This window comes from Helicoverpa zea, chromosome 2 (assembly GCF_022581195.2).
Source record: "Helicoverpa zea isolate HzStark_Cry1AcR chromosome 2, ilHelZeax1.1, whole genome shotgun sequence".
Lineage (NCBI taxonomy): Eukaryota > Metazoa > Arthropoda > Insecta > Lepidoptera > Noctuidae > Helicoverpa > Helicoverpa zea.
This window is the reverse complement of record NC_061453.1, coordinates 2699856-2717552: the sequence shown is the minus strand read 5'-3', so window position 1 is coordinate 2717552 and position 17697 is coordinate 2699856. Positions and strand designations below refer to the sequence as shown.

At 35.6% G+C, this 17697-nt stretch overlaps 1 protein-coding gene and 1 non-coding gene across 3 annotated transcripts in view; one reads left to right on the top strand and one right to left on the bottom strand.

Annotated features, from left to right (window-relative positions):
* LOC124642739 (probable serine/threonine-protein kinase tsuA) overlaps window positions 1-17349 on the top strand; it is a 50488-nt gene extending 33139 nt beyond the window's left edge. Inside the window, exons 1-2 of one of the 2 annotated variants that reach the window (XM_047181362.1) lie at window positions 9459-9570; window positions 13962-17349. In XM_047181362.1, coding sequence (XP_047037318.1) covers window positions 13962-17180 — 3219 coding nt within the window. In that variant the 5' untranslated portion in view covers window positions 9459-9570 and the 3' untranslated portion in view covers window positions 17181-17349. Of the gene's footprint in view, window positions 1-9458; window positions 9571-13961 lie in introns of those variants that run through there. The other variant, XM_047181355.1, reaches the window with a different exon arrangement.
* Window positions 1457-1529, bottom strand: Trnak-cuu. The gene has a single exon. It is a non-coding gene; the product is annotated as a tRNA-Lys (tRNA).
* Window positions 17350-17697: the final 348 nt, after the last annotated feature.

Genomic DNA, 17697 nt, shown 5'->3' with positions numbered 1-17697 from the left:
ATTTTCTATCATTCCCGCGTTAAAAGCAAGATGGTGCTAGTGACTATTGTCGTTTTTAGATTCATAAATATTTTGATTGGGTTCAGGATTTGTGAAGGATGAGGTATCAACACTGGGTTAAAAAAAATCTTAATATTTTTAACCATTGAGGATTTAATTACCTAACACAAAAATAAATTGTTCTTTGTAGACAATGAACAGAGGTTGCAATATTACGTACCTACTTATCTGTTGTTCTGAAGCAATAAATCACGTACACAGCTGAAATTACATTGTTTAATGCAGGAAGGTCTCTTACAGAAATAATATCACACATTGGTATTGTCTACGGTATTAGAGATTACTACAAATCCTATTTCAATGAACAATTCTACCAGATGAAACCTAAATTGCTGATAATACGAGCGCTTACCATTCATCATCTGTTGTTTCTGTCTCAAACATTATCTAATAACCAAAACAGAGCTTAATAATGAAAAATTACACCATTACTTGGCAATAAAAGAAACATAAAGCTCTGAACTGTTACATAAAAACTAAATGGACGTTTTAAACAGTGATACAGCTATTCTGCATCGTCTTGCTTCCCGCTGTGGTGATTTTACGAAATGTCAACTACGTACTACATCAGTTGTATTATTATGTACTATTATGAAAGATGTTATACAATGAGCCATTTAGTTTTATGTGTTATCGTTGATAGGAAATTGGGTTTAGGAATATAAAGGTACTGGTACTTTAGTGATGTTCTTGTGTAGTAAATCAGAGCGAACAATTGAACGTTTGTCGATAAAACTTCATCCTATTTATTTTTAGCAATATTGTGAATTGTAGTTTTATAGAGTGCCCAGGCCTAAGTGTCAGCATTAGACAGCATTTACCTATTTAAAAAAAAAGTCCTTGTTACTTTGTTGAAAAACCTACGACACATCTATTACGGAAATGTTTGCTAACTAACTTCGTCTTCTAAAGAAAGTGAATTCTTTCGACAATATCGATAAAGCTCACGTCACATTTGCTAGTAGGTAATCTTATTCATTAATATCGAGTAGAACCAGGTCGATATCATTAGTCGATTATCGAGCACTTTCCATCATTGCCCGATTCGTGAGTCATTATTAAAAATTGCTACATATTTTATGATAATAATATGCTCATGAAAGAAAGTTTAAAAAGTACGAAATCTAGGCCAATGTTGTTAGCTTTGGGACGAAATTATCAGAATATGTAAATAATGACTTCAATGCCACTCAAATTCACATACATATATGTATTTACAACATTTATTTTCCTCATCTTATTAAACTTGACCTGTTCGCGGAAGATCGATAAATAATAAAGATACATTAATTGTTTCTTAAGTCTCTGTTTTCAAATAAATGCATGTTTTTTTTAAAAAATGCTGAAAACTCGATGACATGTTGTCTTATCAATAAAAAGGAATCGCAAAAAGTTGCGCCCAACGTGGGGCTCGAACCCACGACCCTGAGATTAAGAGTCTCATGCTCTACCGACTGAGCTAGCCGGGCTGTGGAAGCTTCGATGAAATACCCAATTAGCTTCCAGAATTATTCGATTTCGATTTACTTTTACTATAAGTAGTACAGAATGTTGGTTGCGCGTTCGGACAGTGCGCACGCGTCGCTTTTTAAGTTCCTTATTTGAACCGGTCTTCCAGTAGAAGTTGCGAAAGCTACGTTCAAGGTTGATTGGAGCTTTCTTTAGTATAATAATATCTATAACAATATACAGTGTTCTGTCCACATGCTTCCTTCACGTCTTCACATTGAAAGGTACAGAATAAATTTACAATTGGACATTGGCGATTTGTAAACAATGTACGCTCCTATCAAGCTAGGCCGTTAAGATGACGAATTGAAAATTTTGGCGCCAAGGATCTCAATTTTTCTCAGTAAATACAAAACGGATCAAAATACAACTTGGTTACCTGAAAGTTCATGATAAAAATCTTATTTTGTTAGACTTCAAAACATGATTAGGTAACTTTTATAACAGAGAAAAATATATCAAACATACCTCTTTTTAAAAAGAGATTCACATATTATGGGCATACGGGACCGATTTAAGCCTCTTAACTTTTTTAGTAGTTGAGTATATACATAATCTTTAAAATTGTGGAAGGAATTTTTAGCAAATTATCATTTCAAAATAATAAAATTACTAAACCATTTTGTCGCTTACGACTTTTAGTTATAAGCTAGCGCGCGTATTGTTATCCTCGCCCCGCTCAGACGCTCCGACCCCTTTTGGCGCCTTAGGTGCACGTGCCGGTTATGGAATTATTGTTTACCAATTCGTCGCCTTAACGTACTTCCTTTAGTCCAAATATGGTTATTTATTTTCCTTATCGCAAAAGTATCTTCCTGATAGTCCGAACATGTGACCTTCGATGAGTGATGACGTGATGACAGTGACCCTGACCACGTTGCCATGGTGATGAGTCAACACTGATGTGATTGACTGACTACTGATTACATTAAGTTACATTGTATGAAAGCTACGTCCTTACACTTTGACTGGAAGATTAATGATGATAAAACTTCCGATATAAAATTAAAAAGATTTTAAATTCGCGAAATAATATTGTTGCTATGTTTGCAGTTCCGTTTAGGAAGTAGGTAATCTAAAAATAAATAAGTTATAATAGTTGCGGATGATTTTGTAACTACTAATTAATTACAAGTTACGTAATATTGTTTTAAGAATTCTACTGAAGCGGAAATTAGATAGCACATTATGAAATACTTGGCTTGGCGCCAACATTATAGCAAAGACAGCAAAACAGCCGATATTAAAATAATAACAACAAGCCACAGTTTGGTTGGTCTATGATCCATTTTCTGAATTATAGTTAGCCATAGTTGGTTGAAATCTGCATCGTACATTTATAGTTTAACCTTGCTATTTAATGTTTAAAATTGAACGAAAATCTAAAGCTTGAAAATAATAAGGGAGGCGTAAAAACAAGAAACAAGTACCAAACGTAACATGAGAAAGTTTCTCAAAAGTACTTCCCTACTTTAAACTAAACAATGGTTAAAATCACTTAACTCTAATGTCTACATTGCGTGCACTTTAAAACGCTACAAAAATTAAAGTTTGACTGTTAATTTCTGTCAAAAATTTTCGGCCATTGTGACATAAGAGCGAACAAAAATGGCGCCGATAAAAAATCTCTCAGGCCCAGTGAAAGTTTGTAAAACTATTAATAATTTCGTCGGTCAGTGAAAACAATAAGATTGGTCAGAAGTCACGACATTCGGTTGGAAAGAAAGAAAACTGTTTGGACAAATTGTTCTCGCATAAAAGCAATTTGATGGAACAAATAACAAAGGTTTCACACCGTTAACATTTCCAAGGATTTAGGAAGATACTACATTATATGGTCGAATCACAATTAAGCATTATCAAACTACCGGACAAGCAGATTGCCTAATTTGAAATCATCACCAAAATTTAGTCAAAATCTTACTTTTTCTCTAACTTCCTCAATTGGAAAGTCGGCAACAATTCCTATCTTATCTCACACGTTTTTATCTGTCTGTCCTACGCTTTTTAAACGACCTAAAAATGTCGGTCCTACGTCAGTCGACACAATAGCCCTTTATTGATCCACTAGTGACTAGCTGGCCAGCCAATTAAGTTCATTGCTTTTGACCAGGCAGCACCCGCAAAACCGTTAGGTACCAGCTTCGTTAGCTGTGGTATTTTTTATTGTGTTTGCCATAACAACGGTATTGGATTGTGTGTAAACATCCTTATTATCGGCATTGTGAATGTGAAAATAATTTGCAGGCACGTTGAAGGTTTATAAAACTTTTATTTTTGCTAAGGATAGTCCTATGGTTTCTAAATCAGTGTCTACCCAACAGGCTTCTTACATAATTACATCACAGAAGACGAACCTCTATACCACAACAGAACACTGGCTGAATTTAATTTAATCTTTTCTTTTTCTACAAACAAATGCATGACGTCATAACCATTCTACATGAAGAGTTATGGGTTGTTTTATAGTGTAAGTCCAGTGTATTGTTTTACGAAACTGGTTCACCTTGGAAGCTAAGAAACTGGGCGTTTTAATTCATATCGCTCAAGTTTTTGATTGCCCTACACAGTCTGATTTGTGGCCTTTGGTGTTATTCCATCTGTTGAAAGTAAGGACATACTTGCTCGTATTTTAGCTACTTAATAACGAACTAGCAAAGAGAGTGTGGTTAACAGGCATTGTAGCTCATCATCAGAAATGATATTTTACAAATTAAAGAGAAAACAGATCCGCCAATCAAAGCCCATCAAAAATATCTTACCGACGCATAAACGCAATAAATATTTTAATTGCAACACTGCAAGAAACTCGGATGATCGAGTTTCCATAAAGAGAAACATATGTTATAGATTAGTGTTCGACATTAATTTACTTATTGACCGATCTCACTTGTTCAACATCAGTGAGCTTAATACAAGTAATGTTTTGAACTTAAGGTTTGCCGTAGAAAGTGTTTACGTTTTATTGGTGTTTAGTACTCAATGAACATTCACATTTCTTCAGCTAAATGTCAGATCCCACTTAGGTTTAGCGTCTGGACTTGTTTGAGGAATTTCTCTTTGCTGGATTGGTGTAGCTTCACATTCCTCGTCTTAATATTTTACTTTAAGTTAATTTGGTCCTGTCTTATTGTCGAAAATTAGGCAAAGTTACATCTTTCAACTCCGATCGTCCATCTTTCAATATTGGCTTCCCTGGAATGTGGCTTTGTAAAAATATATATTTGGGTCTTTCTCAAATGGTGTAGTAATTTCTCTTGTCTTTAACTTTACGTCTTCAACACTGGCCTATGCTAAAGGAAAACTTGAACCGGATTCAGCATTAGGTCAACATTTAAACTCCTCAAGAACAATAGCATTCTTGACGTGGTCTTGCTTGAGTTTATGAGTGTACATTAATGTTTCTTAGTTTTACATGGCTTTTCCAAACGTTAGCTTAGTTAGATTCATTCTTACCTAGTTCTGTAAGCACACTAACCTATTTATTTGTTGGTTAAGTTTTTTCCAATAATGATTATACATTCCTTTGTCGAGGTTCAAGATAATTTAGGCTTCTACATCATCTGCTGAGCCTTTCCCAACTATGTTGTCGTTTACACTATTGAATAGATAGTCATAATCTCATCAGTTTACTTAGATATAATCGTAATGATGTCACTATCTTACAATTACAAAAGGTTTCGTAATAAAACAAATAGATTGTGCAATTGAAGAAATGGCAAGTTTTCCTTTATCTCGGAAACTGAACACAGAGTACTGATGTAAATGGAAACCTAACCACGAAAGGCCGTCAGAGGTTCACTATATTATATAACTTAGGTACTATGACATGCACATGCAGTGTACGATTTCACGGAAATTATTTGCACTTAGATTTCTTATAAAATTGTGACGTTTGTATGTGTATGTATGACGACAATTACCTATCTCAAGAAGAAACTGCTCGACTTTCTTGAATATATATTTTAGACCTGAAGAATCGAAAATTATTCAATATTTTGGGGCGATACTGCCGTGAAAAGTTAGCTTATTTAAAAAATAATGTTTGCATGAACATTCGTTTTATAATGTATGCAGTTATAAAAAAAATACACTGCAAAGTTATTTTGAGTAACTACACGTAATTCTCATGCACATTTTTATACTTTAACCCTAACAAACCACCACCGGTAAAAACCGACGTGACTTTAAATTAACGCTCAATATTTTTTGCTCTTATTACCCTTTTTAACAGAATCTCGGTCAGAATCTGCCTGGGCGTGAGATTGTCGTGCTTTTACAAACTAAATTAATGCCATAACACTTATATTAAAAATGTTAACGGTGTGAAATGCTTACTAAACGGCTACTGCGCCATAAACTTGACACTTGAAAATAAACCTTATAAAATACGCGATAAGGTATCAAACAGTTTAGATATTTATTTATTACAGGGTTTACCAACAGCTTCTGTGTATATGTAGATATAAATAAAGGCTGAATATAATATTCCATTTATGAATAACAATTATTCAAAATTCGACCCTAATTATACCGCGGTAAGGTGGGTTTTAATCTTATATATTTTATAAGATATCGTGTTTGCTAAGCCCTATAGTACCGTTAGTTGATATGACACTTTTAACCCAGTGCCAGTCAACGCGGAACTGTATTTTATATGAGATTTATGAAAAACTAGACGCCGCTCGCTATTCTAGGTCTAACGACGTAGTTTCGCCTGGATTTAGGTCTATAAACAAACTTAATAGAATGTTGTTTCTTGCAATGGCTGTCTAACCTACCAAAGGTACTTTTGTGACTGTATTTTTGCAGCAAGTTTGGCAATGTTGATCAAATGAGGTTTCTAAATACATACTTACCTTTTCTTTGTTTTACTTCAACTAACTCATACACGTAATATAATTCTTAAACTATCACTAAAATGAGGCATAGCACTGCAAACCGTCGTACATATAACCTTCTTTTGTTTTCTTTTCATCAGAATTTTCCCGTCAATAAAACTCATCTCTGAATAACCTTAGTAGGTGAGTAGGTAAGGTAACCCGTTTCCACTACACCAACCAGTTTCCTCGGTGCTAATAAATTCTTTGAACTTATCAAAACAGACAATGGCTCGTTGTCGGCCACTTTCGATTTTCCGAAGTTCCACGGTTCATGCGTAGGCGCATTTGATTGCTTTTTAGAATGTTTCTGACTGGGTCGAGTCAGCGTGAAGGTTTTACGTTGTGTGGTGTTGTAAATGATTTGAGAGTTGCTTAGCTAAGTTACTTATAAAATGGTACCTTTGTTAAAAGTGGGGATATTTTTTTTTTGGTAGGCGGCAATTAATCCAACGACCTCTCCTACTGAGTTTAGTGGAAGCAAACGTGAGCCTTAATTCCTTCTGAAGCCCTTGGTGTTCCAGGACCGCGGTATCTTTCAAATTGACTATTGATGAAAGAATTTCTATTTAATCGGATCAAGTAGTCGTCAATTCGTCATACACAAACTTATTTAAATCTTTATAAATAAGTACATGTATATTATGTATGTGTATTACAGGAAACTAAGGATAGGAACTTTCTCGTATAATGTTTGTTACATAAACAGCTTGACAGTCACGATAAGTCTTATTAATATCAGATTACAATCAACTGTCCTTTCGATACTTGATCGAATCCGCTTGCGGAACGGAATTGGTTGTATGTTCTACATATTTGTACGTAAACGGACCTAAGATAATGAAGGAATTATTATTATTGTAGTAGTATTGAATTTGAAGTCTTTGGAGTAGCCGCACAATGCAGACTAAACAGTCGCTCGATAGTTGACCCGATGGAAGGCAATTTTTTTTTTAAAGATAGGCTTGATTCCGATCGAAGTTTTTAGTCGGTCTGATACAGCTAATGTCTCATCTTCATACTGATTTATGAACCCAATCAAACTATCTGCTGACTAGAAGTTTGCAGTGTGATAGGTACTCCTAGGGTACCTACAAGCAAAAAGAGAACCTCTCGATAATATTAGTATTGTTAGTGCTTAGAGAATGTCATAAGTATTTTCAGTCTTAGGTATATCCGTGTTTTTGTGATCAAGAACGATAATAGCTGTACCATATAATAGAACAACTGGACCATAATTAATATTATCCTATTCCAGAACAAATGCTCTTTCTTCTAGGGAATTTATCATCATGGTGGTCATCACGCCAGGTCATCCATTGCGTGTTCATTTATTATTTTTATGGTCGTCTTTCAATACGATGCTTTCCTCAATAATAGAATAATAAACCTTGAATGGTTTATTATTTTATTAAAATTTTAATTCAAAATCACTATTTTTATCAAAAAGGCAATTCATTTTGAAGTTATCGTAGTTATGATTTAATTGGGACTATTTATTTATTTATTTACTTAACTAGAACGGCCGCAAGCCAATTACACTAATTAAGATTAATTATGGTTTTTATGGTATACAGAACTTAAAAAACTCAGAACTTCAGTAGTAAGAGCCCCTTATCTGCGAGCCATAAAAATCGCCACTGCACTGAAACCAAACTATGTTTTTAAAACATATAACAAATATTGATTATGCAGTTTATTTAGTAACGTAACCTTATTTATAATAAAATAAGTAGAACATATAGCAGTGCTATATCATAGAACTTGCGAATGTTCAGTCGTATCGCGAGTCAATGGCCGTGACTTCCTCTGGACGTCAAGGCGGACGTTACATATTTAATTACTAATTAGCTGTCGTTAGTTATGTATTTAAATATATTGCAATACATAGTTGCGTATTCTTTAGGAAAGGATTAACTTTGAAAGATTTTGTTGATGCAAAGTAGTTGTGGATGGAGATTTTTAACCTTGGTAACATTTTTACGAAATAAAAATTCAAGGATTGTTTTGGTGAGGGAAAATTGTAATTTTCAAGGATTACATAAGTTGTTTACTTAAAAAATATCTACTTTGGAGTTAGCTTAAAAATTATTTGACCTTTTTTGTGGGATATCATCAAATAATGAGGTTGCAGACTTCTACCGACTAAAAACCTTTGTTCCCTGAAAATTTCTAAACCGTAACAAATCTTCAGAACATAAACTTATAAATTCTCAAGGACTAGTAGCACTACACCGACGAACAAGTGTTTACCATAGATAACAACATTATGTTTTACAAGCCCTTGATAACCGAGTTATTCCAATAAAGGCCATATCGACTACCAGTCAACAAACAGTAGTTATCAACAACTTGTATTATCATCAACACGTGTGCAAACTATTGAAAATATCCCAGGTTTGTACAGTCAACTTCAGGTCAGTGGTAACAGTTTTATAGGAAAATCGTACTTATTACTATTGAGTTAAGGTGCATGACAGTTACCACTGATGTGCGGTCTACCGTACACCTTGTATTCCATATCTTTTCTTTATAATAACAATATTTTAACAACAAATATTGACAAAGTCCTTTTTGTTAAAATGTCGCGTGACCTACAATCGGAGGACGTGCGTTTTTGTTTCACAATCCCTTTATTAATTGTTAGGCAATATTGCTTAACGAATTAGATACAAATTAAGTCTGTAGGCATGATAGTTTAAATATTTTGTAACTTAGGACGTCATATTCTTTATATATATCTTACCCAATCATTAATCACTCCCTAAAAGTTGAGACAATTTCTTTACGTTTTTGGTAAGAAACAAAGAACTCGCGTAATATAACTGATTCGTTCAGAAATTGCTAGTCGTAATTAAGAAGTGAAATCTCCAACAAACGCAGGGTATTTACGTAAACGTGATACATCATGATTATCTAATCTATCGTGAGGTATGCACTGATAAACATAATAATAACGTGATCACTTCCTATGCACTTCGACGGTTCGCACCTGCGTAGTTCAAATTAAGATTTATGTGTGTTAACTAGTTTTGCGTCATGGTTTCATCCAGCCATTGCTTAGAAGTTTAAATTATCTACATTGCATCGCCCCTGCTCCTTCTTATCGAGACTTTTACAGGTATGATAACCTATCACGCCCTAATGTCAGAGTTTTCTCTATCCACCTGACTTCACGTGCCCACCCAGACTCGGGGGTGAAACACTGTCAATTTAAAAACTCTGGGCTTCTTTATGAATATTTCTAAAACCTTTAAAGTGATTTTGGCCCGACCTAAGAATCAATGGACCCTGTTTACGGTATTACAAACATTATTATCAAGGGTTATAGCATACCATAGAAATTAGATTATAAACCTACACCGTTACACCACGGTATCCTTAGAATTTCCTGTGGCAACAACCCATAGGTTATCAAGCTATGCATTTGCACCAGTAGTGCGCGAAACAAGTCATTTCCTAGGACTGCGCTCGGCAGTGACGGTCGCTTATGTCAGCGGACGGGAGTTCGGTTACATTCATAATATTTGTTAATGGATGCTTGCATTTCCTTTGCAAAACATGTTTGTACTTTATAGTGCTTACACTATACTATTGAAATAAAGAGGTTTTTTTGTTGTTTGTTTATACCCTAAAGGCTAAACTATTGATCCGATTTAAAAAATCTTTTCACTGTTGGTTTTCTACACTCTTCTCGAGTAACATCTTTTACTACGATACGGATAGCTTCATTAAAGGACCATCTATATTTATGTGTATGAGGTATTCTATTTTAATTTATATAAGCCTGTCTTTAAAAACACATAAAGGTACCTAAATAGCTACTGGAATGAACCTTTCTCACTGAATCATCAATGAAATGAAATGCGTATAGTAAGTTCAACTCAGTCGTGCGCGCGGCCTTATGTGTGGGTAACCCTTGTACATATACAATGACTTTGTGTGCGTGACAAGAGGTACAGTCGGGTACAATACAGTTATTTAGGGGTTGTATACAGGTGTTTAAAAAAAAACAGTTATTACGTAATTTAATGTTTATTTATTTATAATGATTATGAATCGCTACTTAAAAAATCAAATGATGAATTTTCGGATTCGCTACTCTCCAAGGTGAATTATATATTCTGACTCCATGTCAAAATGTCTATAGTATTCTACTTTTTTCTTATGTACATGTCGATAAGTATTACCCCACATCCCTTCATCAATTTGACTTAAACGTTCATTTATGAGTTTCATTATTTCCGTCTTATTTTGGTCGACATTATGAGAAGCAATATATTTTTTTAAAAATTCCCCACACATTTTGTTTACCTACATTATTATACTAGATTATACCTCTTTTTACATTCTTAGTCCACACTTTTATTTATTGTCCGCGTACCCCCGAGTCAGAAAATAGGTATGTAAGGAGTATTTAATTCTTAGATACTGTCAATGTCAATTTGAAAAGACGTAGGTATGAGAAAATAATGAAAAACTAAGTATATTTAATAATAAAAAGCTTTGAATGTTGTTTCATTTTTTGAAACGCTTTACCTGACTCCTTAATAATTTCTCCGCGAATAGCTAGTATTTTCGTAAACGACTGTACCCATAAGAAAAAGCGATAAGAACACGTCATGCTCGGACGACGTTATTGTCACACAAATGAAAGTTGTATATTTACAAGCCGACGCACACATAGGGCCGCGCGCAAATCTGAGTTGAACTATCTATACACCAACTGCAATTCAATACGCCTCGTATATCTTTCATGAATGACAAATGCATTAATTTACTGCTTATCTATGTTAACTACAACAATGAAAAAGAATTACGCGTCAAATGTACTGAAATCTTTGTTTAAACAGAATTCATTTGTATTCATTAATGATAATAAATGATGTAATTAGTGGTGTCGACCTTGACAATGCTAATTAAGAGGTTTTACTTGTTATAAATGGGACATTTTAGGTTTACTAATAGTACCTAACTAGTTAACTGGTTATAGTTTAATGGTACAAGTAGTTAGTTAGTACTTTTATTTACAACTTCGCTATTTTTAATAAAAATGAATTTTAAACTAATCGTAGGTCATGGTTGCTCTCACACCTGATCGCATTTTTTTTGGAAGAGCAATATCACAAAATATTTTGACCACAAAGAGAAATTATACACCACTTAGCCATTTGCCACTTATCTATCACTAGCTTCCGACAGTGGTTTTGACCTGCGTCATTTGGGAACTCCACCGCAAGTAATCTTGCTTTCCTCGATAAATGGGCCATCTGACTTACCTACTGACTCATTTTTCAGTATTTCCCGATATTGGAGCGTTCAAATGAACACACAAACTTAAACTCTATAATATCAGTATAGATTTACAGTTTAATCGCAGTCACGTTACAATACGACCGACGCCACTATTCCTAGGCCTAAAACTACGAGTCAACATAATTACCGCTGATTATCACAGAAACAGTTTGTTGACTTTACAGTTTATAATTACGATTACAAATCAATTAATTGAAAACAACAACAAATGCAAGGGTTAAAGTCCAGGAGATTTTCTCGTCAACCTTTGATATCTAGGTGAAATTCTACATTGTTTTATTAATAATGTTTATTGTAGAAATGCATTAGGACTCAGTTTGAACAAGATTTTGACGCGAGAACAGCTCTTAGTACTAGAGCTCGGTGTCTTTTGAGTTAAGTTGGTTAATGTAGGCAGAAATATGCATGGAACGCATGTAAGTTCTTTTTGTGAGAATTATTTGGGGATGGTGTTTGTGAAATGTTATAGTAGTATCGTGAATTTAAGTGCGTTTTTGTTTTATTTTCTGTAGGTATTCTATAGTGAAACGTCTATCTGTGGCTAGGCTCCGTTATGAATAGGAACATAAACAATTTCAAATGGCACGGCAAGTTCAAATGAAAACTAAAACTTTTGTCTATAATAAAGCGCTTTAGTGAATTAAAACAATAATGTGATTTACAACGAGAATTTTTAAAGTAAAAGTCTTTTCTCCTGTTACGTTTTTACCTGCACTGAATTGCAATTTACTGAAAAATAAATGGTGATTATTTATTCTTCAATAAATTCAAGTGTAGCAGGGTCAATCTCTAGTCTTATAAAACCCGGGGGCTAGGCCTCAAACTTTCATCAATGCTATGTATAACATACTTTCATAGAGGGTAAGTATGCTTGGACATTGTCAGACGTCATTGACACGACTCGGGCTTAGCCACTAACGAGATTAGAGTATTATAATACTGCATTCTTGACTTTCAATGTGAATGGTGTTGGAGAAAAGACGGCCAAGTGAATTAATGAGGACTCTATGTATAATATACCTGTTCATATGTTTAAGTTTTCATATAAACTTAATATATACACGTAGATTATGTGATACCTAAGTAAAGTTTTTGTGACTTGATATCTCTTCAGGAAGTGATGATGAAATTAGGTTAATATAAAAGTCACGTCAGTTAGCTGAAAATTAAGTATCATTCCAGTCCTAACTTAAAACATTACCTATTAGGTACCTATAACTATCTTATACCACAAATTACTTAATAGTTACTGCTTATACCAGCGCCAGAAAACTTAACTAAACCTTTGGAATAAGTGGGTCAACTAGTATCACCTATGAGAAACATTACCGTATGTGACATAAATCAGTAACGTGACTAAACTGACTGATTGACAGCGCACGCGCAAGGACCAACAGATTAAAGTTTCATGCTGTTATTTTTGGATAAGTAGGCACGTCTAGCTGGCACTGAACAAGGATTAATTTTACATACAGAACCTGAACAATGCACATGTGTTAAATATGAAAACAGTAGAATAAATAAAAGATTAGATTCTATTATTTTTCAGTTAAATATGGTAGTGACATAATTATCTTATCGGGTTTTTATAAAGTTATGAGTCATGGCCTTTGGTTTTAACTGAACTTTAAATCTAAAAAAACAAGGAAGCGCAAGATTACGGTCACGATAACAGTTTGAAAAACATTATTCTCAAGCGTTTGTACGTCTTATCACGAGCGATAAGCTCACCACGCTCTGATTTTCTCCTTATCAAACATTAAAACCAGCTACCAAATACCTGCGTATCAATCCAAACTTTATTGTGTCGTAATAGAATTGAGAATTAACTGATCTGCATCTGCAATTAAATTAATTATAAAATATTCCACTTTTGTTCAAAAGACTTAGGTACTTCTTGGTTGTGACCTCGTTAAATATTGCGTGGACTTTGACCGCTCGTTGCACCGCTACATCGAGATAACCATCTCTACCAATGTTTATGCGACGATCAAAGACGCACCGTCATTAGATGACATTAATTTCTTCTAGTCGTGTATGGAATCGTGTATCAATCGTACTTGACATTTCACCGCTATCGGTATGATCTTATAAATAGACTGTACGAACCTTTTATGAAGTTAAATGTCGTTGTTATTGCAATAATGCTTGTAGTTAGTCAACTGTGTATTGATGAATGTTTGTATCTGTTTCCAGATGGATAGCAGCTCCGAGGCGATGGAGTTGAGGCGGGAGCTGGACGCGGTCCGCAACGCGCTGCAGCAGCAGTCCGAGTCCGTCCTCAAGCAGAGGCACCAGCTGGTGGAAGCAGGCAACGCCCTCGCCGCCAGGGACAAGAAGGCGGCACAGGAGAGGCGCCTCAGACAAGACCAACTAGCATTAGTACTACGGTCGTTAGTACTCCTAGAATCCCGCCTAACCAGAGAACAGAAACAGATACACGTTGCACTCCACCAAAAAGAGAAGATCATCAAAACACAACAAGAAGAAATAGCTAAACTGAAAGCCCGAAAATCGTACTGCAGCAACTGCCAACAGTTACTCGGGTTTACCAGTGAACAGACCAACATTGAAACAGATCCTGAATTTCAGAGCTTAGAAAGCACAGATTCACGATTCCAAAACACATTTGTTAGGAGCTGTAGTTATCGTGAAAGAAATTCTCCACCGGTATTCCAAAAAAATACTAGGTTAAGTAAGAGCTTTCAGTATCAGCTGCCGAAGAGTGAGATCGTCTACAACAACACGAGTTCCAGCGAAGAAGGGAACACTGCCAGTATTGGCAGCAAGGGTACTTTTATCAAAAATAAACAAGCCTTCGTAAGAAGAGACGTCTTCAGAAGGTCGAGGAAATACTCGGGAAGGAAAAACAACAGCAAGTATGTTGACAACATACAGAAAGGTTACAATAACCAAGCAAACAACAGCAGTAGTGCTGAAGAGTGTATTGGTATGAGCTACCAAGTTAACCACGATGATGAAATTACTGCGAGTCAAATCGCGAATGATATCAGAAGAGCGTCTATGAAAATTGACCAGCTTATTGGAGAAGCTGCTAAAAAGGAACAAGAAACCACTGCCAGCGATTCCGAGAAAACTTACTCCACAAAAATGGAGAGATTACATGGAATCAAAAGGCAGGGGTCAGATGAAATTAAAGCTAACAGACAACTTTTCCTGAATAACGTTCTTACCGAAGAGGGCAACGAGAAGCCGTGGTATTGTAATGTTAGTGATCCTGAACAAGAAGGAGATTGTTTGGATCAAAGACCACTAACCAATAAATCAAAATCAACCGACGATCTGCTAGAGGTTGGTTATGGTAGCGATGCTGTAGTGGTGGCTGCTAAAAACGAAGTATTATGTAATAACGTTCTCAACAATAATGAGAGATTCAGTTCAAGGTTTGATGATAAGAACAACAACATAGAATCAACAAACAAACAAGCACCTCAAGCTGAAACTAATGAGAACTGGTATGCCAGCACTAGCGATGCCGATGAGAACCCAACTAATGAAATTTACAAAAACAATCCGGTACTGGAGTGTGTTAACCAGATTTTGCTTCAAAACTCCTTAGATGATAGCAGCAATGACAATTCAAAGTCTAGTGAAGCTCCAAGCCCTAAATCTTCTACCAAGCGCGTGCAGTTCTCCACGCTTAACAGCATCTCCTATGATGAAAAAGTAAGATCAAATAACATCAGCAACACACTGCCTAGATCAGATAAAAGAGCCAACAAAATCGTTAAGTTCAGCTTAGAAACAGCATCTGAGCACAGCTATGAAGTGCCGAACACAGCACAAGGCTTTCAATATGAGATTCAAAGCTTGTACAGTAATGAATACGAGCCAATCATTACAAAAGGCAATGATTCTAAACCTGCGCCAGTTCCACGTCCTATACAAACAAACGATAAACCAGCGGTCCCTAAAATTAGAGGCTCTATAGTTAAAAACATGGCCGCTAACTTAGAAAATCGCAACGTCAACAATGTCGTTGAAAGAAAGATTGATAATGATCTTGGGTCTATGAAGATATTCAATAAGAGAAAAGTGCCAAGAACTCCTCCCGCCCTGCCACCGAAGCCAAAGAACCTTTCGGCTAAATGGAAAGCTGAAAATATTGTCAAGCAAATGACAGAGCAGTTAGACTCTGAAGCCGTTGCGGCTAACCAACGGGTTGCAGATGTTAAGACGAGAAAAGTGGGACAAGTAGCAACTGTCAATAATATAGAGCCTGACTACTGCTCCATTTCAGAGATAAATGTTCCAGTAGTCAGCAATGGCAAGAGGGAGTTGCTACTCACACAGCCAACGGTCGAGATACACAACGAGCAGTACCCGGTGCACGCCGTCAGCAGTCCGAGAAACAGCGTCGCTAAGGTGGTATCTTTGCCAAGGATCCAGAACAAGATCAGTGACAAAGACATTCCTAAACTTCCTCACGTCACTGAGATCATCATCCCGGACGAAGATGAAAAGTCGAGCGATGAACAAAGCCGCTCCTTCCAGCAAACTAGTGACAGTTACTTGACTAACTTTACTATGCATCCTCTGCAACCAAAATTGGACCCTCGCGCTTCTATTCAAATGGGCAACACGGTGTCTTCTATTTTGTCAGAAATTAACAAAGGTGGCAAGGGAGGCAATAAGCAGATTAATTTGACAGAACTGGACAATCAGTTCAATCATGGACCTGAGAAAAATCAATCTAACAATCCAGAAATGCATAAAGCTGAATATTTCGAAGACATAGACAAATTCGACTTATCACAGAACTTCGAAGAATTTAAGATAGACGATGAACTCGGCAGCATAGTTGCAGAGGAATACCGCATCAGCTCCGGCAGCAGTGACGGTTCCATGTCTGATGTTGTAACCGAAAATCTTACCAATGTACCTGATAAAGATAAAAAGCATAATAATACTAACAAGGATGACAATGAAAATGCCGATAATTTTCTTGAAAATAACGAGAGTACCCTGAACAAGGGCCTGTCGAAAAACGCTAAGCTGTCTAATAAGCCTGATCTCCTTTCAAATATAGAGAATTTAGAGACTGAATCAGTGAGGAACTCGGATATCGAGTCCAGCAACTCGTCGGGGAGCAATAGCGGCTCTTACAACACGGTGAAGTGCGAGCCACGGATGGTGCTGAACAACAACCCTGAGATCAATGCTCCCAAAACGAAAGGAACCTTTGACTTCTTCTTAGAGACGTCTGGTCTTAGTTCTAAGTCTATCTTCACTCCTAGCAAGCACTACCTGGGCCTGAGGCCGCCTAGTGCCAATCACAAGAGTGTGTTGAAGCCTAGGGACATCAAGATGCGTGTTAAGAATTCTATTACAACGAACAAAATCAACGAAAAACCTATGACGACTGCTATTAAATATTTCGAGCCCTATGTGTAAACTAATTGCTAGTTAATTGTGTATTTTATCTTTAATGAAATGCTTAAAACTATTTATTGTAAAAAACGAACTTGCCGGCGTAATACTATGTACTAATGTATTTATGTTAATGTAAATATAATAATAATTATACCTAGTTATTTTTCAAATATAAAATATTTAACAATTATTTAATTGTTTCATTTAGAGACCTAAATGAGGTATCAGTCACATACAGGAATGAATTATAAGCAGTGCCGCCGCGCCGCCGCCGCCGCGCCTACTATGACGACTGTGACCGTACAATCGGTTACAAAATAAACATCTTTCGATATCAATAACTTTTCTTTTTTGTACTAAAACACGACAAAATAAAAATATACGTATCTATAAAACTTATTTAACTATAAGTTGACAAAGTTTGCGCACTGGATAAAATTCATTCCTGTATTTAAAGAAAATTACTAAATTAATTCAGAATAATAATTTTATATTTTATGAAATAAATAATATAGTTACAAAGGAACTTAACGCTAAA